Below are 21294 nucleotides of genomic sequence, written 5' to 3'. Positions count from 1 at the left end.
AGAGATTCTGGGCTCATGGGTCCGGAGCTTATGCGATTCTCAGGGTTAGCTGTGTTTAAGCATGCTGACCCTAGAGACGAGTTTCCAAGTCACAGGAGTAATAACCAGTAGAATCGTCCCTTACACCAAAGCGCTCCAAATCTCAGTAGCAAAGGCTGTTCAGGAAGCTGTGTGTGACCGGCAGGGAGGCCTGGGGCAAGGGTGTAATCTGCATGGCTGTGGAAGCATCCTCCCACACTGCTGCACAGCAGTACATACAGCTGACCTTCTGAGGTTGTTACCTAAGTACCACTGATATGTCATCCAGGTCCCTGTCATCAGAGTCCTTAAGCATGACTTCCTGTGGAGCGATGGGTTTTAAGCCGCTGTCTCCCGCGCCGCTCCCTTGCTTTGCAATTTGCTTTGTGCAGGAGCCTTGCAACTTTCTAACTCTGTGTAACTCATTTCCTTCCAGGCAGTGTGATCAAACTAGAGGAGCAGAAGTCAGACCTGGAACGGCAACTAAAGACCCTCACAAAACAGATAAAGGTACGCCTCAGACCAAGAGCCCCCGCTACCCTCTTACAAGGCATTCTTCCTGTCTCAGGTTAGAAATAATTGGGAAAGTGCCCTGTCACATCCTCCAGCCATCTTTCCCTAGAACATCTGTGAGCTATAACCCTGAGCCACTCATTCTCTGTCGAGAAATGAAACTAAAGCAATTATTCAGTTTTTAGTTGAAGAACTCTGTGACACCAAGGAGTTAACCTCTTGTGCCTCTTTTAAGTAGTGAGACACCATTAAAGCCCAGTTTTTCTGCTTAGCCTTCTTAGCGACTGATGTTAGGATTGGGGAGCCCTACGTAGAGACCCCAGCACACTGCCGAGTGTCTGAGGGAACATGTGGATTCTGTCGTTTTTAGGAGGAAACTGAGGAGTGGAGGCGGTTCCAGGCAGACCTGCAGACTGCAGTGGTGGTGGCCAATGACATCAAGTGTGAGGCTCAACAGGAACTGCGCACTGTGAAGAGGAGGTTGCTGGAGGAGGAAGAGAAAAATGCCAGGCTGCAGAAGGAACTGGGGGACATTCAGGGACACAGCAGGTGGGTCACAGAAAGAGCCACACTGCTGTGAGTCTAATGGGCACACAGCCAGCGCTTTGCTTCTCTCTTGGCTAGTGGGGTGTGTGTGTGTGTGTGGTGTGTGTGTGTGTGTGTGTGTGTGTGTGTGTGTGTGTGTGTGTGTGTGTTAGGCAGTTGAGTTGTGGAGGGATGAAATGCTTTCGTGTCTCTCTGTGCCAAGTCTTGTTATGTCTTATCTAAGATCACTCTGCCACGATCATCATCACTACACAACTAAGGACCAGAGTTCTGCGTAGGGTTTTAGAAAAACTCTTCACTTATCTGTGAAGAGAAAAAAAAAAAAGAAATCTAGCTTTAAAAGGAGGCACCTGTTAGATTTTAGTATTTGTCAGCATAGAGAGAGCACACTCACAAGTACTCACCTGCCTAGGTCTCCTACCTCAGGGAAAGCTAACATGATTTGATAAAGCAGAGCTGCCACCAGATAAAGGAGCCATTCCTACCAGCCCAGGGATGTGCTTCCTGACTGCCGGTCTCACAGGCTGTTTCCAAAAGGTCCTGACTCAAGAGGCAGAGGCACAAGGATAGAAACAAATGTGAGACCAGCATGGTGTAAATAGTGAGTCAAAGCCAGCCAAGGCTACCTTACATCCCTGCCTCAAATAAAAACAAACAACAAAGTCATGTTTCTGCTGTGTCCAGTGATAACTGACCCCTGTAATCCCAGCACTTGGAAGACAGAGGTAGGAAAATTAGGAGTTGAAGCTGTCCTCAGATACATAGTGAGTTCACTGAGCTTGATTCCCAGCACCCATATCAGGTGGCCCACAATACATTAGCCCAGTGTTGTTTAAGAGGAAGGTGTTCCGAACGTAAACTTGAAGTTGACTAGTATATAAAATTTAAGTGGGTAGCTGGAGAGATGGCTCAGCATTTAAGAGCACTGGTTGCTCTTTAGAGGACCCAGGTTCAATTTCTAGCCAAGTACATGGTGGCTCACAACCAACTGTAACTCCAGTCCTAGGGGAGGTCTGATGCCTCCTTCTGGCCTCAGAAGGTACCAGGCATGCACATGCACCAGCATGCATGCAGACTAAATACTCATACCCATAAAATAAGTAAAATTTGAATTTAAGTGGGATTTACAGATAAAATTATAAACAGCATTTTTGGCATTCAGAAATGTGGTATCTTCCCCTAATGGGAGTCTTACTTAACTGAGAAATTATTTTGAATTTCTAACTGTCTTTTAAATATAAAATACTATGTTTTAAAGTTAAATTTGGTGGATTCTGAGTATACTCTATGGAGGTCACCTTAATCTTCATGCTTTCCAGGACTAGGACTGCTTGTTGACTTGTTTCTGAGCCTTAGAGTCTGATCAGTGATCTCAAGTTTTACCACATTGGAAAAGCTAGATTCTTTTCACAGTTGTTTCTTCGAATTCTGTCATATTGTTCATCAAACCTGTCCCCGTTCTGTCGTCTTCCTTTGTTGGCTAGGGAAGGGTTCATGCAGTCAGCTCTACAGTCCTCTTTCGGAAAGTCATGGCCATTCTTCCACAGTCACAGCTTTGCTTTCTGGACACCAAAGAATATGAGAGGGGGTTGTTTTGTTTTGTTTTGTTAGACAGAGGAAGACTAGGAAATGAAGGTTTCCTCATGTCCCCTGCTGAGATGATCACACGGTCCTTCTGTTTGCCTTTGTGCCCGCTTTCATTGTCTGTCTGTCTGTCTTCCACATTGTATGCCTTTGGAAGAGGAACCAAGCCATAATTGATTACTTGCATTCCTTGCTATTTGCATTAGTTTAAAGATTATCATTTTATAAAAGACGGGCTTTATATTTCTATGCCGGCTGTGCATAGATTATTGTACAAGATGTTGCATACCCTGCGTAGGTTCAGCTCTCTGCAGAGACTGTGAGGTAGTTGACACCTTTGCCTTTGTCTTTAAAATGGAGGGCTCCCTATGCTACGTTCTGTCCCCTTAACTTTTCAATACTGTTTTTTTTTTTTTCGTTTTCCTGAGCATTTTAAACCAACCACCTAAATCTAGTAACTTATCACAAAACCTTTCAGAACTTTAGAACTGACAACACTCAGAGCGGACGTGCTACTGAAAGCCATTAGGCTTCCGAGTGTTTGCCTGTCGTTGCATTTGGCAAGACACCGGATAACTGCAGCGGACGGGTTCTTATTTGATTGTATGCTTCTCATAAGCTGCCTCTTTGAAGAACTGACTTTTTCAAAATGACTGGCTGGTAACCCAGCTCCCTCCTGAACCAACCGTACCAGCAAGAATGGAAACCGGCCCACCGTCTCAAAGCTCCTGCAGCAACTTAGCGAGTCCATCTTGGTGGGACAAGTTCTTGCCTGACATTCAGTTTGACTTTGACAGTCATCTCATAAGAACCCAGGGCTCGTTCATGAAGGAGACTCAGCCAGAGAACTTGCGGAGGATTCTCTGATGAGGTCCTCCAAGCACAGCTGAGAGAAGACAAGAGCATCTAAAGGCAGCAGCAATATAAGATGGGCTAGCAATTTATACATGCATTCCATGTAAATGGCTGTGCAAAGGAATCACTATAGAACGGGGCTGATAGGTGAGCAAATGACGAGTCTGGGTAGGAGAACAAAACAAAGTGGCGTAGTATTCAACCCATGAGTGATCTTTAGTCCTATTACCTTTTCAAATGTGTGAGGATTTTTTTTTTCCTGTGCTTTGAATGGTTTGAGAGTGTTTTGTTTTGAGATCAAGCAGTTTTCCCATCTCATCTTCCCACGCATTTAGAACTATAGGCACATGCTGTCACTCCCTACTTACGTTTTATTTTAGAGTCAGAATAATTGATCTTATTCAGGTAATTACCAGGTATGCTAGGGATACCTGTAATCCCATCACTTGGGAGGTGGAGACAGACGATAGGTAGTTCAAGGTCACCCTTGCCTTCAGAGTGAATTTGAGGCCAGCATGAGGTGCATGAGACCCTATTTTACAAACATAAAAAAGAGAGGCCTAGAAATACGGCTTGCTGGGTAAGTAAGCTTGCTTTGTAAGCGGGAGGACGTGAATTTGAATTTCCAGCAGCCAGGTGTGGTGGCACACTCCTATAATCCCAGAACTCAGGAGGCAGAGGCAGGTGGATCTCTGAGTTCAAGGCCAGCCTGGTCTACAAAGTGAGTCCAGGTCAGTCAAGGCTACACAGGGAAACCCTGTCTCGAAAAACAAAACAAAAACAAACAAAAAGTTGGTTACAGGCACAAGTGCCTGTAACCCCAGTGTTAGGGGGCTGCAGTCATATGGATTCAGTGGCTAGCCAGTCTAGCTGAAATAGCAATCTCAAGTTCCTTGAGAGATCCTGTCTCACAAGAACAAGGCAGAGAGCAATAGAGAAAAATACTTGACATCTTTGTTTGGCCTCTGTTTGGCATACTTGCATACACATATATTCACATACCAATACAGCTACCCCTCAAGTGTGTGTGTGTGTGTATATATATGTATGTGTATACACACATACATGTGTGTATATAGTACACATATATGCATATATGTGCATATTTGTCCCCATGTATCTTAATATTTTAATACTGATATATTAATGTTGTTAATTCATTCTTTTTTTAATGTTGCCAAAGGGTTTGATTCATGAAATAAAGTCGTTATAACTATTCACGCATGAGTTATTCTAATAGCAACAGTCAATCATAAAATCAGAAATTATATGGAGGATAAAGAGAAGTATGTAAAAGTCACGGAGAATGATCACTGTCTGTAAACCCACTCTTGCGAGCAGCTGGCATTGTCCCCTTTCCTGTGTGGCTCTCCCCTCTGTTTAGATTAGGAACTATGAGTAGGCAGTGTTTCTAGGTGCTTCCAAGCTCTCTGTTCTGAGGCTGCTTGTCAGCTGGCCTTTTCTGTTGACTCAGAGACCCAAGAACCAGCCCTGCCATCTCTCCTTGCAGTCCTTGGAACTTCAAGGATGACCATCTGGAGATGCTAGCTGTGACTTGCAGGCCTGATATTTTACTGGACATATAAATTAGTGAATGAAAGCGTAAGACATAACTTTGTCTTGGACTAGTGTTTTGATATAAGTGAGTATATACCGTTTGTCTCTTTTTGCTTCTGGGTGAACTCACTCATTATGATAATTTCTAGGTCAATCCATTTGTCCACAAATTTCGGGAATTCCTTGTTTTTAATAGCTGAGTAATACTCCATAGTGTAAATGTACCACAGTTTCTTAGTCCATTCTTCTACTGAGGGACACTTAGGCTGTTTCCATGTTCTGGCTATTATGTATAAAGCAGTTAAACATGGTTGAACATATGTCCCTGTTCTGTGTTAGGGCATTTTCTGAGTATATTCCAAGGAGTGGAATAGCTGGGTCTTGAGGAAGCCCTATTCCCATTTTTCTGAGAAAACGCCAGATAGCTTTCCAAAGTGGTTGTACTAGTTTGCATTCCCACCAGCAGTGAAGGAGTGTTCCTCTCTCTCCACATCCTCGCCAACATGTGGTGTCATTTGAGTTTTTGATCTTAGCCATTCTGATGGGCGTAAGGTGGAATCTCAGTGTCGTTTTGATTTGCATTTCTCTGATGCCTAACGAGGATGAGCATTTCTTTAAGTGTTTCTCGGCCATTTGATATTCCTCTGTTGAGAATTCTGTTTAGTTCCAAGCCCCATTTCGCAATTGGGTTGTTTGGTTTTGTGGTATTTAATTTCTTGAGTTCTTTATATATTTTGGATATTAAACCTTTGTCAGATGAAGGGTTGGTGAAGATCTTTTCCCAGTCTGTAAGCTGTCGCTTTGTTCTCTTGACAGTGTCTCCTGCCTTACAGAAGCTTCTCAGCCTCATGAGGTCCCATTTATTAATTGTTGACATTAAGGCCTGGACTGTTGGTGTACTGTTCAGGAAGTTGTTTCCTGTGCCTATGTGTCCCAGGCTCTTCCCCACTTTTTCCTCTAACTGAGTTAATGTCTCTGGTTTTAAGTTGAGGTCTTTAATCCACTTGAACTTGAGTTTTGTGCATGGTGACAAATAAGGGTCTAATTGCATTTTTCTACATGTAGACATCCAGTTAGACCGGCACCATTTGTTGAAGATGCTGTCATTTTTCCATTGAATAGATTTGGCTTCTTTGTCAAAAAATCAAGTGAGCAGATGTGTGTGGATTCATCTCTGGGTCTTCAATTCGATTCCATTGATCCACCAGCCTATTACTTTGCCAGTACCATGCTGTTTTAATTACTGTTGCTCTGTAGTACAGCTTGAGATCAGGTATGGAGATTCCTCCAGAGGATCTTTTATTGTATAGGATTGTTTTTGCGGGATACGTCCCATGAAAAACTTTACTTACCAAGAAAGTGGGTCAGAGGAGAGGACATCCTATTGAGACTTTAGGCGAGAGTAGCATGGAAGAATGGGGAAATAGTAGGACCCACAGGGTCCTGGAAACCTACAAGAAGAACTTTATGACAGGCAGATCTGGGTCCTGGGGTCCTCCTCAAACTAAGGCACCAGCCAAGAAGAAATAGGCAGTAAACTTCAAACCCTACCAAGACCTAGCCGACGAACACGATATTCTCCACCGTTGAGTGGAGAGTGAGATCTGACTCTCATATGAACTCTGGTGCCCCTTTTCTGACCACGTCCCCTGGATGGAGAGGCCTGGTGGCACTCAGAGGAAGGATAGCAAGTTACCAAGAAGAGACTCGATAATCTTAGAGCATATATAGGGGGTGGAAGTCTCTCTCAATCACAGACATAGGGGAGGGGAGAAGGGGGGAAGTGGGAGGGAGGGAAGAATGGGAGGAAACAGGGGAAGGGCTAACAATCAAGATGTAATATGAATAAATTAATAAAAAATGGTAAAAAAAAAAAAAAAGACATAACTTTCTCAGTCCTAGCTTCTTCTCTGGGCAGTTAGGAGTAGGCATTGAAATAAAAACTCATTCAAGTTAAAACATCAAGTGTGGGCTAGGATGTACCTCAGTGGTACACTGCTTCCTTAGCATGCACCAGGCCCTGGGTTTAATCCCCAACACCAAAATAATTAATTTATTAAGTAAAAAACCCCACCAGATCTGTTTCCTGAGAAGTTGAGTACTGGAGTTGAGCAGATACAGGGAAGAACATAGGCACCTCAGCATCTGGGGTTACATACAGCCCTTCTAGCAAAAAGTGTTGATGATGAGCAGGATGTGGACAGGAATCATGGATAATGGAAGGAAATATTTTTAGGGTGACTCATCCCATTTTCACAGTGTTTATCATAATAGTATCAGTAGGCACCCGCGGAAGACATCATCAAAAGGAAGAGCCTATTAGAAGCACTAAATATTTGCTCCCAACGAACAGCATTAACTTCCAAGATAAAATGTTTCTGATTAGTGTGTGTTGATCCTTGAGTCTCCCCCTGGACCACACATTGTCCTCAGTGCACATGTTGTCCTCACTTAAGTGGGCAGCCCGTCCCGTACAGCCCCTGCTAGAGCTGGCTTTTATTTAACTGAATGTGCACATCCACGCTGTGCTCTAATGTCCGTTGTGTGTGCCTGTGCTGCCGTGTCCTTAAAGCGCTAACATTTCGCAGCCACACAGCATGTGTTCTTTCTGTAGCTGCTGCTAAGAAGAGACGTGCATGTGGTGGAGGAATGATGCTTTCGGGTAGTAAACATGTCACTTGAAATTCACTGCAATACTGAGTCCCCGGTCTTGGTGGAGAGATCAGTTCCCATGGAAACCCCTAAGCAGTTTCTTATTTACCTCAGCTTTACTGGGGCCACAGGCATTTCATTAGACCCTTAAAGTAGAAATTGGTCATCTCCTATGGTCTTCTCAGCGAGCGTAAGTCAGCCACTCACATATGTTGTCATAGCTGAAGTACACAGCTGCGGTGTTTGCATCTGTGTGTGCGGTGCTGAGGATCATACCCAGGGCCGTGCACATGCTGCACAGTGCTCTGTCACTGCGCTAAGAGGCTAGCATAGTTTATAATTTGAAGGGCTATGTGTGCCTCTTCATGCCTGGCCCCTCCCTCCACAGAGCTGTTTTATAAACTATGGATATGTTCTTCCTTCAGTTCTTAGACTTCTTAGGCTGGGGTAGTAAAAAGAAATCTTTTTGTTTTCTTTTGCCATTGATGATGGAAGGAGGCATGAAGCTCTGCAGATGCCTACAGATGTGCATCCTGAGTGGCTCTACCTCACCGGGACAGGTCTTGGAGAAGTTCTGGTGGAAGGAACAGAGTAATACAGCATTTTGAAGTCTTTGTCATTTTCTTTGTCCAAAAAGTACTAGTTTCCAAAAAAAAATTTTTGCAGCAATTGAAATGAAAACACGGTGGTCATATTCTGGGTATTAGCTCCTCCCTGTGAGACAGATAAGCTGGTAGCTCCTGTGTTTGTAAACAAAGATGCCATTGGCTTATATAACTCCTTTACCAGCCTTCCCTCCCATTTCTATCTTCACAGCTCCATGGTCACTGTCAGCTAGCAGAGCATTTGGTGGAAGAAAGACAGCCCAGCCCTTGCCATGATTGGAAACTCCTGCCATTTCTATATAAAAGGGGGTATCTGTAGAGGAGATTGCCACCGTGTAAAGAGCTCACTTGTCTCCCATGCCAGTCACTGTCCCACACAAAGTCACTACAGCCACAGTTTCCTTAGCTTCCTCCTTCATAGTGGAATCAACTCTCTTGCATGATCATGTGTCCAAAAATGTCTCCCTCTTTTTTTTCTCAGAAAATTTAGCATCCTCTCTCTCTCTCTCTCTCTCTCTCTCTCTCTCTCTCTCTCTCAAGAATAAAAAATGAAGTTCTGAAAAACAAAATGCAAGTCTTGTGAAAAAAAATATTTTGTATGTAATTATAATACACAAAGTGAATAGTGGCATAGCAAGCCCCAGGTATTGGTGAGCACATCCCATATGGGCTCCGCTTTCTGGTGTTCACTTTTATGCTGCCCACTTGAATATATGATTCAACAATCTTGGAATTCAAGATACTTATATCAAAATAAGAAGCCATCTGCATTGGTGCCTTAGACTGGAGAAGTTAAAGTTCTGTTCCTGATACTGAGGCTTCCTTGAGCCTTTTTAAAGTCGTGTTCTCATTTCATTACCTCACCTGAAGCAAGCTGCCCCTGAGCTTTGGTTGGTTTCTGGAGTCTCTATGGGCTGACCATACACACGTTTGGTTGATGATAAAGGATGTAGTTAGGTGACAATGCCAGAGAACCCTAGCGAACTAATGAAGGACAGCTTACCTCAAAAGCCTCACAAATGAAACTCACCATGGAAACTTAAAGACTTTCAATGCAGAAGCATACTGCACAGAGTGGTCTGGAATGCAGCAGGAGACTTGACTTTTGGAAATATATGTATGCGTGAAGACCTGTATCTGATTCAGCAAACCCATCAGGCAAAACCCTACTGCGCTTCTCATGTGAGGGGCAGCTCCAGTGAAGAAAACCTACTGCACTTCTCATGTGAGGGGCAGCTCCAGTGTTTCCATGTAGGGGTTCTAGCTAGCTACATCATGCTAAAAGACATGAGTTCATCGCTAATAAAAGGATAGTTAAGATTGGGAATTCTTCTTAAACTCAGGAAGACATTTTGAGGTATTAACTTTGAGAGCACAAATTTTACTAGGAAAATTTTGCTTGGTGTGAGAAAGAAAAGACATTGATATCTTCTGTAAACATAATGTAGAAACTAGCTGGGCTCATCCAAGTAGGACTGGAGTTTGTGTTCTGAAAGATCTTTTCCTCAGATTAAGAATTCTAAGATGACTTAAAATTTATGTGCCGATTTTTTTTTAATGTATAAACAATGAGAAAGATGGACCCTCAATTTCACGTGCACAGCTATATTTGTAGTTGTGTATCGATCTGTCTTTACTCTGGGTACTATTGACTGTTTTTATATGTGTTTATGATGTGCTAAATAAATGGTATTCAGAGGAATCTGTGGTTTGAATTTTAATCACTGGTTGCATTTCTGCAGGGCGCTTATGAACTTTGTTTGAAAAATTTGCCTGAATATAATTTCAGAACCTTTCTTGTTTTCCAAGTTGGGACTGGGGCCTCTACAGACACTGTGGATAGCTCCACCACCTCAAGCCCTTAATGCTTTCATATGCTAGAAGCTGTTTGTATTTTCCTTTGTTTCTTGGGGTTTTGTTTGTGTTTAAGATTTTTTTCTACTCCAGGTTTGTAAATACTCCATTATGTTTTCTTTATTTCACACGCATGTCGACGTTCACACCCAGACATTGATCCCCCTGTGTTTATGAATCTGATGTACCATCCAGTCCCCTTTCTTCCGTATGCATAGCCAGTCAATACAGCACAATTTATTACCAAGATAACTCTTCCCTACTGAATGGAACTGTCACTTCCATTATTTACTTCACCTGTGCTTCCTGTGCTCGCCGAGGCCTTTCCAAACATGCCCTCCTTTCATTTTCTTTTGGGTTAGTTCTGCTTCAGAATATTTTAATGGGATTCTTCCTCCTCCTCTTCTCCTCCTTCTCTCTCTCTCTCTCTCTCTCTCTCTCTCTCTCTCTCTCTCTCCCTCCCTCCCTCCCTCCCTCCCTCCCTCTCTCTCTCTGTTCATATTTAAACTCAGCCTTTCATTTAAAGTTATTAGCTTGCTAGCCATGGTGCCATATGCTTATAAATTCAGCCCTTGGGAGGTATGAGGCAGGAGGATGAAGAATTCAAGGTTATCCTTGGTTACCCAGTAAGTTTGAGGCCCACCAGGACTACTATCTCAAAAACAAGGAAAAAAATAAAGAAAAAGTCAATAATTAAAATTGTCTTATTTCATCTTTTTCCTATTTTATGCAACTTTAAGGTGGATATAATCAAATGCCTCTTTCCTTTCATAAACTTATCAAAGACTATTCTCTCCTAAATGTGATTCTTATGTCCCATAGATTAGGACTTTTAAGTTTAAAAAAAATTTTTTTTAATGTTTTTATGTGAAGAGATGATCCTGTTCATTGAAAACTTGCTTAAATGGCCAGGTATGTTAGGGCCTGACCTTTGACTTGAGTATCTGTAGATTATGCCTGGATATACCACTTGGCCTACTGATGCTTCAAATCGTCGACTAGAGGGAAAGCTCTCAAAGTGAATCGTACTTCAAATAGTATGCAGTGGGAGAAGGTACCCAGGACGGGAAGTTCCTGCTAGGGGCGGTGGCGCATGCCTTTAACCCTAGCACTAGGCAGAGACAGGTGGATCTCCTTTTACTTCAAGGCCAGCCTGGTCTACATAGTGAGTTCCAGGGCAGCCAGGCCTACACAGTGAGACCCTGTCTAGGGGGAAAAGAAATTCTTGGCATGTAGTTTCTTCTCTGGCTCTGTTTTTGCTTAGCCATTGTCTGTGTTAGATATAGCCCATGGCTTTCCTGGCCGTGCCCAGGATAGTTCTTCTCTGGATGGCTCAGGTGGTGCTGTGTGAGAGTGTGCCTTTTGTTCTTGGCTTCATGTTCTTCTCCAGCCCTGGCCCTGGAGGGTAAAGGATCCAAGCAAGGCAGACCCCTGTCTTTATCCTCTTTGTGAGGTAATCGGGGCAAAGCCCTTGGTGAGCCCCCGTCCCATGTACATATACACACTTCTGTTTGCAGCAGAGAGCCTTAAACGTTTGTGTTTTGAGTCGGGGTCTCAGCACATAGTCCTGTCTGGCCTAGAACTCACTATGTCGACCCGGCTGGCCTCAAACTCATAGAGATCTGTCTGCATACCTTTGACCCTGACTCCTGAGTACTAGGATTAAAGTTTAAGCTGTCGAATGGCACCCTTCCTTAGTTTCTATTGCTGATGGAAGACGCTTAACTGCGTAACTGCTTTGATTCTTCTTGATGGGATTTAGAAAGTAAGATGTGTTTGTGTTACCATTCTACCTGATTTCCCCCTTATTCTGTATGCTACAACTGAAATTAGAAAGTGAGTTTCAGAGGATGCCATTTGATGCCTGGGATCAAATACTTCATAATTTTTTTTCTTATAACAAGAGTAGCAAGCTTCTTTTATATTTGTTTAAAACATTATTTTGAGAAAATGACGTCCCAGGTAAAAGCAAAGAATGTGCAAAGGCACTGGGCCAGGACATAAAAAAGAACAGAACTTAAATGGCTGAGCTGAAATCTGAATCTTAGATGGGTGAAAGGGAGTCACAGAAGTCCACACTGGCACTGTGAGAAGCCTGGAGCCAGGCTTCAGTGTATTGTGGCAACTTAACAGGTGAAAACATATAGTTATGGGACCCATCCTCTTTACAAATAATCTGCCAATTGTGAACGCATATCAGTGATGTGATGCGACAGTTGTCAAGTAGAGTTAAATACTTCAACAATCATAATACATACCTTTACTTGGTCCAAAATAGGCAATGCCAAAAAGCAGTCAGAAAATCAGCACCATTTGAAAGCTCTGTTTCCCAGCCAACAAGGTAAGTGGCTGGTTAGAGAGGCTAGGAGGAGATTGGAAGGGGAAGTCATGGAGGATGTATATATACATATGTTAAATCAAGCCATAAAGACACATAAGGTGGACTTATAGCCAACCAGCAGGCCTGTGCAACTGTTTGATTGAAGGCACGTGCTGCCTTTTGACAGACATAACACTGGGGCATCTGGCCTCTGCTATCTGTTCTAAGATTATGGTCTACCAACTTCTCATGAGTGCTGAAGCCTTTTTGACCTAGGCATATTTAAAATATAATTTGTGTACCTCTCCTAGAACATTTGTACACTACAGAGAACTTGACAAAAGCATACTACCCAAAGAGTTCAGTTTACACCCCAGATTCACCACTTATGCACCATGTAGCCTTTGTCAAAGTTTCCCTCAAAAATGAAATAATATAAGGGATTTCTGAAAGAAATTAAACCAGGCAGTGGTCTCTGTGAGTTCGAGGCCAGCCTGCTCTACAGAGTGACTTCAAGGACAGCCAAGGCTACACAGAGAAACCTTGTCTTGAAAAACCAAAAACATTAAGCTTTCAGATACTCCTCTCTCAGCCTCCCCAGGGCCAGGACATAGATAAAGGTTTGTGTGGCACATTGCATTTCCTGGAACGTACAATAGAGATATATCGTGTGTGTTCATTTTACTAAGTTACTTTCTAGCTTTATATGTGATAGCAGGCACGTTTTGTTTCTGTTTTAGATGTGATTGCTAACCAGAAGGTAGCTATTTCCTGTAGGGGATGGCTGAGGGAAAGGGGAAACTACAAACTGCTCTAGGGAAAACTAATGTGTTGGGCTTACTAAACACTGGAGTGTTTGTGTTCGTATTTGGAAACCACCAGAAGCTGTGCTTTTGGGTGGCTTAGATTTCTGAGGCATATTTGACCCACATGTGATATAACCTAGAGGCTATAATTAGCCTTGAACAAATGCTTAGTCAAGTGTGTTATTTTTCATTTCCCCTTTTATTGACAGTATTTGCTAAGATATTCCTGGTTGTATGATGAAATATTTTTTTAATACTCATTATATTCCTGTTCCTCATGGGAACACAGAAGACGTAATCATTCATTTATTGTTTGGGCCATAACAACTCTTAGACAATCTAGTACAAGGAATTACAGGTTTGTTCACAGTTAAATTATGGGTCAAATATTTTATATTTGACCATTTTAGATTATAGGGTTTTTTCCTTCACTTTTCCCCCATGAGACAGGGTTTCTCTGTGTAGCCTTGGCTGTCTTGGACTTGCTTTGTAGATCAGGCTGGCCTCAAACTCACAAGAATCCTCCTGCCTCTACATCCCTGGAGTGCTGGAATTACAGGCATGTGCCATCGCACCTGGCCGTTTTCTCAGGCTTTTTAGGGGGAGGGCAATACTTGCATGTAATTAGATATACCTCCTCAAATTCACTGATGTTTCATATACACTTTATGTAGCCTGAAGGTGACTTCACATTATATTTTCAATGGACCCACAATCTGACGTGAGGTCAAGTATGGAATTTCCACCATTGGCACCATATTGACATTGAACAGATCAAGTAATTTTTAAAAAGACTACATACATATACATACACACACATATGAGGTTTTTGCCTGTATGTATGTATATACATTACGTGCTTTCCCGGTGCCCATGAACGTTAGAAGAGGGTGTCAGATCTCCTGGAACTGGAGATCCAGACAGTTGTGAGCTGCTGTGTGGGTGCTAGGAATCAAATCTGGGTCTTCTAGAAAGCAGTCAGAGCTGAGCCATCTCTCCGGTCCCTAATTTCAGATGTTTGAGCATTTCAAATTTCAGATTTTCAGATGAAAATATCCATACTTATTCTTATGATTAGAGCCAGTGATCAGTGGGTGTTGTCTTGGGACATGTGAAAACCGGCATCTGTTACGTCAGTTCATACTGCTATGTCCTCTTGAGGCCTGAATGACTCTTCCTGTTTATCATTTAATGTTTCAAATCACTGGGAAACTTAGACACCTGAAAAGAATAATTTGCAGCATATAGGAACCTCCATTTTGTTCCTATTAAATTAACAAGGAATGACATGTAATGCCTTGGATGCTCTTTGGTAATTTTCCAGTTAAATGGAATGGAAGGTGGTCCCCTGTTTAATGAGCTAGAAGGTGGCTGCTGTGGGAATAAGATTATTTTTCCTCTTTATACCTGATATCTCTCTCCTTTCTTTTCTCCCCCCCCCCCCACCTCCTTTTATATTTGTTTGGTTTTGAGACAGGGTTTCTCTGCCTTGGCTCTCCTGGACTCCCTTTTTGTAGAGCATACTGGCCTTGAACTCACAGAGGTCTGACTGCTTCTGCCTCCCAAGTACTGGGATTAAAGGTGTGCACTACCATTCCTGGCCCAGATATCCCTCTCTCCCTCTCTCCCTCTCTCCCTCTCTCTCTCCCTCTCTCTCCCTCTCTCCCCCTCTCTCCCTCCCTCCTCCCCCCACCTCTCTCTCTCTAACCTTGGCTGTTCTGGACTTGCTGTGTAGACCAGACTGGCCTCAAACTCACAGAGACCCGCCTGCCTCTGTACTGGGATTACAGGTGTAGGCCACTGCACTCAGCTCAGACCTGATCTCTTAACCTGGTTTCATTTTTTTTCTGCATATCTACCAGCTGTTTTTTTTCCTTTTTCTTTAATTCCTTTAATTGTTTTCTTATTTGAGATGGAATCTTTCCATTTTGCCCAGCCTGGCTCAATCCTAGGCTCAAGTAATCCTCTATTGGCCTCCTGACTATCTTGGACCACAGGTCACACAATCACACTGGCCCATCATGTGATTTTATATCATGTAACACAGGGTAGGAAACACTACCACCACCTCTTTACAGCAAATCATTAGAAATTAATTTAAAACAATAGTCAGGTGGTGTTGGCACACACCTTTAATCTCAGCACTCAGGAGGCAGAGGCAGGCATATCTCTGTGAGTTCGAGGCCAGCCTGGTCTACACAGTGAATTCCGGGACAGCCAGGGCTACACAGAGAAACCTTGTCTTGGAGTGGGTGGGCGGTGTGATTTTCTCCCAAGGGAGTTTTCATTTACTGATTTTTTTTTCCACTCAAAAAGACGGTCTGTGCAGACAAAAGTGTAGGAGAAAGCAGTTTGAGTGTTTTAACTTAGCTTCACCCAAGTTTAGCCTATTTGCGTTGATTATGAAGCAGTAGAAGAAAGCTAACAGATTAAGTAAATTCTACTGTAGGAGCTTATGTGTAGCTAGATTAGTTTCAAAACATGGGGAAATATTTTAAACCTTCACTGACCTTATTAAAATAAATTTCCAGCAATATTCTGTTTGGGCCTTTCTCATAAATTACTGATCTTGCACAACAACTGTGGCAACACGATATAATAAAAAGTGCAGTGATTTAGCAACAGGGAGGTTGGGAGTTCTCATCGTGGCCCATTCACAAGGAGATTAAATGACATCCTAAAATCCTCTAGATAAGGAAGCCGCACATGAGAGCTGAGTCATACGGCCTGTCTTTAATCATCTTCCCTGTGAGTCTCTGCTGGTGTTTAGAAACCACACAGCCTAGAAGAAAATGGCACGAGAGTTGAAGCTTCGCACAGAACTTCCGTATTTACTCTCGGGGCAGGTTACATACGAAGGACTGGTCTATATCATGGGTCACACTTCAGTTGGCTTAGGCATAAAAGTATTAAGTAGCTTGCAGAATTGACGAGTAAAAGTTGTAGACTGCGCTTCCAGGAACAGGAAGTTACAGCACCTCCAGACTACTGGAAGACCTGCTGCCTCCACCGTGATGGGAACCCTAAACCAGGAGGTGGCCTTCCTACTTAAAAAGCTGCAACCACAGTTCCTAGCCCCAGGAAGGAGCCCCTTGTCTCAGTTACAATCTGTGTTAACATAGTAAATGCTCATGTCCTGGCTCTGGCCCAAGTCTCTGATGGGGATCCTAAGTTATATGAAACCTTGGCTAAGCAAGAGTCTTGAGGTTCACTTCTCCAGCCTCTGAGTGTGCCTCGTGTGGTTTGGAGCACATGCCAACAGGCCAGACCGTTGTGTAAACTGCCGATAGTTATTTATGATAAATAACACTTGCATGTTTCTTCACATTTGCAGAGATATTCATGTATTTTTTAATTTAAATATATCATTCTATTTATAGATATATATTATTTATGACCGTTTCATAAGAAAGTGTAAAAAGTTGATAGCAGTATTTATTTTATTAACTAAAAATTCAAAACTATTAAAATTGGGGATCCCCTCCCAGCTTTGTGTATTTTGTCCATATTGGTTTTGTTTTTATCCATGTCTTTTCCCCACTGAGGACACCCTCCACCTTTTCAACCTGATGTGCTCTTTGCCATACAGACCTGTGACTGAAGAGTCAGAACCCCCGGAGGGCGATGCTGCTGGCCGCTGGCGTGGAGTCTATGTCAACAGAACATCTGCAGCTCCTTCAGACTCGGCAACCACTGTAAAGTCACTGATCAAGTCATTTGACTTAGGACACTCAGGTATTTTACAAAACTAAACATCCAAACCCTAGCCTACATACCAAGCCTGTCTGCCACACAGGCCGCAAGTTCACTCTAGCTCATGTGACTCTGTGCAGGAGCTGTGAGGCCATGGGTAATACTGAGGCAGCCTCCTTTTAATGCCTTGTCTCTACTTCCACTTCCTGTCCTTCCTCCCACTTCATCCCTTCCCTGGCTCACAGAGCCATCACTTTCAGGGCCTTCTTCCTGTATTCAGAGAACCAGCAAGGGTGGCCAGCAGCTTCACCTTCCAGGAAATGAGCATCACCTGTGCATATTTGGCCCCCTTGCTGAGAGTCTCACCATCCTCACTTGCAATACGCTATTAGACTTTTTTCTGCTTGGTCTTACATGTGAGCTTCTCTACTGATCTGTCTGCCGCTTCTGATCTTGGGTTTGTTGCCAGCTTTTTCTAGAATAGTCTGACTGACTCACAACTTCCCTGTGGTTGTGCATCTTTTGGTTTTGGTTTTGGTTTTTTGAGACAGGATCTCTCTGTGTAGCCTTGGCTATCCTGGACTCACTTTGTAGACCAGGCTGGCCTCGAACTCACAGCGATCCACCTGCCTCTGCCTCCCAAGTGCTGGGATTAAAGGCATGCGCTACCACGCCCTGCTGGTTGTGCATTGTACACACATTAGGCAATCACACATCCATCCTTTAAGCACCCATTGGAGAAATGTTTTACATCTGCTCATAATAGAGATAATGTCCTTCTTCTGACTGCCACAGATGTGTGCCATATTGGAAAACTGGAGCAGTGGCTAACTCTAGGGAGAACTGGCTGTCCCAGCTAAAATGTTCTCCAGATTACTTAAATTAAGATTAGACTCACCATATTGAGAGACAGGAGAATCCAGTGAGTCAGTGTGTAGCGAGAGCATGACTCATCAGTGATTGATGACATGTGCATTAATGATCCCTCTGCGTCCCCCCAGAGAAACCTCATCACACATTCCCTTTCCTCTTCCTCCATGCTGACCTCTGAGACCAACTCTCACTCGGCTAACTGCTCTCCTTTCACTTCCCCAGTCCAGCTCCAGTGCAGAGGAGAAAAGGATATCACAGATTACACCTGACGTGTGGCACGTGTGTTTTGAGACAAGGTCTCTCTATGTAGCATAATTGTCCTGGAGTGAGCATGTAGATCAGGTTGACCTCTGTCTCTCTCCTGCGTGCTGGGACTAACTTATGCGCCACCACACCCAGCTAACTCATCATAAGACTTTCTAGTTGCCAAAAAAGGGAAACAGATTTTTAAAAAAACATTATTTTCAGTCTTGAACTGGATTTAAGTATTTATGTTCCAATCTCCTCTTGGCAGGTGGAGCTGGACAGAGTATTTCTGTCCACAAGACTCCCAGAAGCCCCCTGAGTGGAATCCCAGTGAGGACTGCTCCAGCAGCTGCTGTCTCTCCAATGCAGGTATACAAGAACCCGGAGGCAGCTCCTTGTGTTAACCTACTAGTGTTCTTCACACATGAGTGTGTGCCTGTGAGCAGGACTTGTAAGTTGGGTGTACATCATGCCAGGACGCAGGTCACTTTGCTGTTGGAGTGTAAGGCCTGTGACAACAGAGATATTTGGCAGGCATTTTGCTCACTACTAGATCTCTTGGCTCTAACAAAGGGTTGACAGTAACAACATTACATCAGAGCTCAATGAATTCTGTTTATCAAGTAAAAGGAATACATCAGAGGAACTTCAAATGTTACTCTTTGGTGAAAATAGTCATTTTTTAAGGCCTGCATCTACATTATATGCAGTTACTTAGTCACTCTTGATGGCTCTTTCAGTCACTGTGGATTTAACTTAGTACAAAAACAATACAGTGTGCAAACTCTTGACCTCTTGAGGGACTATTTCCATATGAGAGCATATCAAGATTCATTCCAGAATTTTGGAAATTTCTGTAGTTAGCTGAAAGGAATTCAGTTCAGAGGCTTTGGGATTTCAAGGGTTAGGAAGGTGACTAAAGCCTTGGTGAGCTCACGCACACGGCTTCCTCACATCTCAAGTTGGCCCTTAAATGCACTCCTGTTTTCCCTTGATTCAGAGCATCTGCCACTAAGTGCTCATCTAGAGCCATGGCCTCCATCAGCACCTCAGATCAGCGTCAGGACTGTATACCACATGTGCATCCTGGCAGCAAAACACATGCCTCATCATACCCCTAAAGCCGTGGGATCAGACAGCAGAGCGCCTCTGCACCAGGAAAGCAAATGCACCCACAGCCAGCAGAAGCAGCAGGTGGTGAATGGGCCTGTGTGACAGAAGCCGAATGACATGGTGACCCAAGCTCTAAGGAGGTTAGAAAGCATGCCCTTTAGCTTTCCAGTCTTTGTCATAGTGAGCAACTGCAATGCAGTTGAGGCACCTCGTCCTTAGGACTCTAGCAGTCAGTTCCTGGAAAAGGCAAGTGTGTTACCAAGGGAAATGGAGTTGCTCTGTCTGCACTTAAGATGCATGGCCCTTCCATGACCTCTTTGCTCACATAGAAAGTGCTTTTTCAGCAGGGCATGGTGGTGCACGCCTTCAGAGGCAGATCTCTGTGTTTAAGGCCAGCCTGGTCTACAAAGTGAGTCCAGGACAGCCAAGGCTACACAGAGAAACCCTGTCTTGAAAAAGAAAGGAAGGAAGGAAAGAAAGACCATTTCCTTTTAGGCTGGAGAGATGGCTCAGAGGTTAAGAGCACTGTCTGTTCTTCTAAAGGTCCTGAGTTCAATTCCCAGCAACCACATGGTGGCTCACAACCATCTGTAATGAGATCTGGTGCCCTCTTCTGGGGCACAGGCACACATGCAAGCAGAATGCTGTATAAATAATAAATAAATAAATTTTTTTTTAAAAAAAGGAAAGTGTTCTTTCCCAAGAACTTTGACATTCTTCACACGTGTCGGGGATTTTACTGAGTGAGGTGACACTTGGTTTCACTTTGATGGATTGTGCATTTCTTCATACATGACTGTAATGCCGCTTTACGTCTTCCATGTATGTACTTACCTTCATGTTGACTACTTTTCTATGTGGCTGAGGGGTTTTTTTTTCCATATTTATAAGACACTTTGATATATTCTCCTTAACCTTTGTTTTTATAAAGAATACTTCTGTTAGGGCCTGGAGAGATGGCTCAGTGATTGCAGAGGACCCAGGTTTAGTTTCCAGCACCACCTCACAACTGTCAGTAACTCCAGCTCCAGGAGGCTAGTATATCTGGCCTCTCCAACAGGCATATACCACACACATACATGCAATTTTAAAGTTATAAGAAAATTTCTCTTTTAAAAATACAAGATATCTGACTTTTTTTTTTAAGCTGCTGTTTTATCTTGTAACATCATAATTACCTTTTACCGAAGAGATGGTGGCTTTTGTTTTTCCTGAATTGTTTTCTCTGAAGAGAACATTGTTTTGTGTTTTCTTTCATGACTTTAAGAATTTTTGTATTTCTACTAGCTTACTAAAATATTCTTCCTTAGTATCATAGAAGCCTTTTATTGTGTTGAAGGCTTTTTCTTTTGACAGGATCTCACTTGGAGCCCTGGCTGGCCTAGAACTTCCTATGTAGACCAGGCTGGCCTTGAAGTCACAGAGATCTGCCTACTCTGCCTCCAGAATGCTGTGATCAAAAGCATTACAAGCCAGGCAGTTGTGGTGCACCCTTTAATCCCAGCACTCAGGAGGTAGAAGCAGGTGGATCTCTGTGCACTGGAGGTCAGCCTGGTCTACAGAGCTAGTTCAGGACAGCCAGGGCTGTTATACAGAGAAACCCTGTCTCAAAAACAAAACAAAACAAAAATCAAACAAGCAAGCAAACAAACACAAGCAATCACACTTTAGAACACTCAGAAACATGAGTTTGGATGTAAGTGCTCTTCCCCCACCTCCACTGCCTCCTGGAAGCCCAAGTAAATCTTTTGAGGAAGGTACCTCACATGGGAACCTTACCTTGACAACTATTTGCTTTCTTTCTTTTTCCTTCCTTCCTTCCTTCTTTTCTTTTTTGATACAGGGTCTGTCTGTGTAGCCTTAGCTTTCCTGAGCTTGCTTTGTAGACCAGGCTAGCCTTGAACTCAGAGATGCACCTACCTCTGCCTCCCAAGTGTTGTGATTAAAGAAAGGCACAGCTATTCATTTTCAAATACAGAGTCTTTTAGTCAGGCCCATAGGATAGATAACACTGAAAGACTAAAACTCACAACAAACAATACACAACAGAAACAGGCAT

The 21294-nt window shown here is 43.3% G+C and overlaps 1 protein-coding gene across 5 annotated transcripts in view; it reads left to right on the top strand.

Annotated features, from left to right (window-relative positions):
- SPECC1 (sperm antigen with calponin homology and coiled-coil domains 1) overlaps positions 1-21294 on the top strand; it is a 256505-nt gene that overhangs the window by 168103 nt on the left and 67108 nt on the right. For 4 of the 5 annotated variants that reach the window (XM_084760864.1, XM_084760865.1, XM_084760866.1 and 1 more), the window contains 4 exons: positions 455-528; positions 902-1080; positions 16900-17045; positions 18391-18491. In XM_084760864.1, coding sequence (XP_084616990.1) covers positions 455-528; positions 902-1080; positions 16900-17045; positions 18391-18491 — 500 coding nt within the window. Of the gene's footprint in view, positions 1-454; positions 529-901; positions 1081-8541; positions 8860-16899; positions 17046-18390; positions 18492-21294 lie in introns of those variants that run through there. The other variant, XM_084760868.1, reaches the window with a different exon arrangement.

The sequence above is a fragment of the Acomys minous genome (genome assembly GCF_964271855.1).
Source record: "Acomys minous genome assembly, chromosome: 16".
Lineage (NCBI taxonomy): Eukaryota > Metazoa > Chordata > Mammalia > Rodentia > Muridae > Acomys > Acomys minous.
The sequence above is the reverse complement of the archived record's forward strand: the minus strand, read 5'-3'. Positions and strand labels throughout refer to the sequence as shown.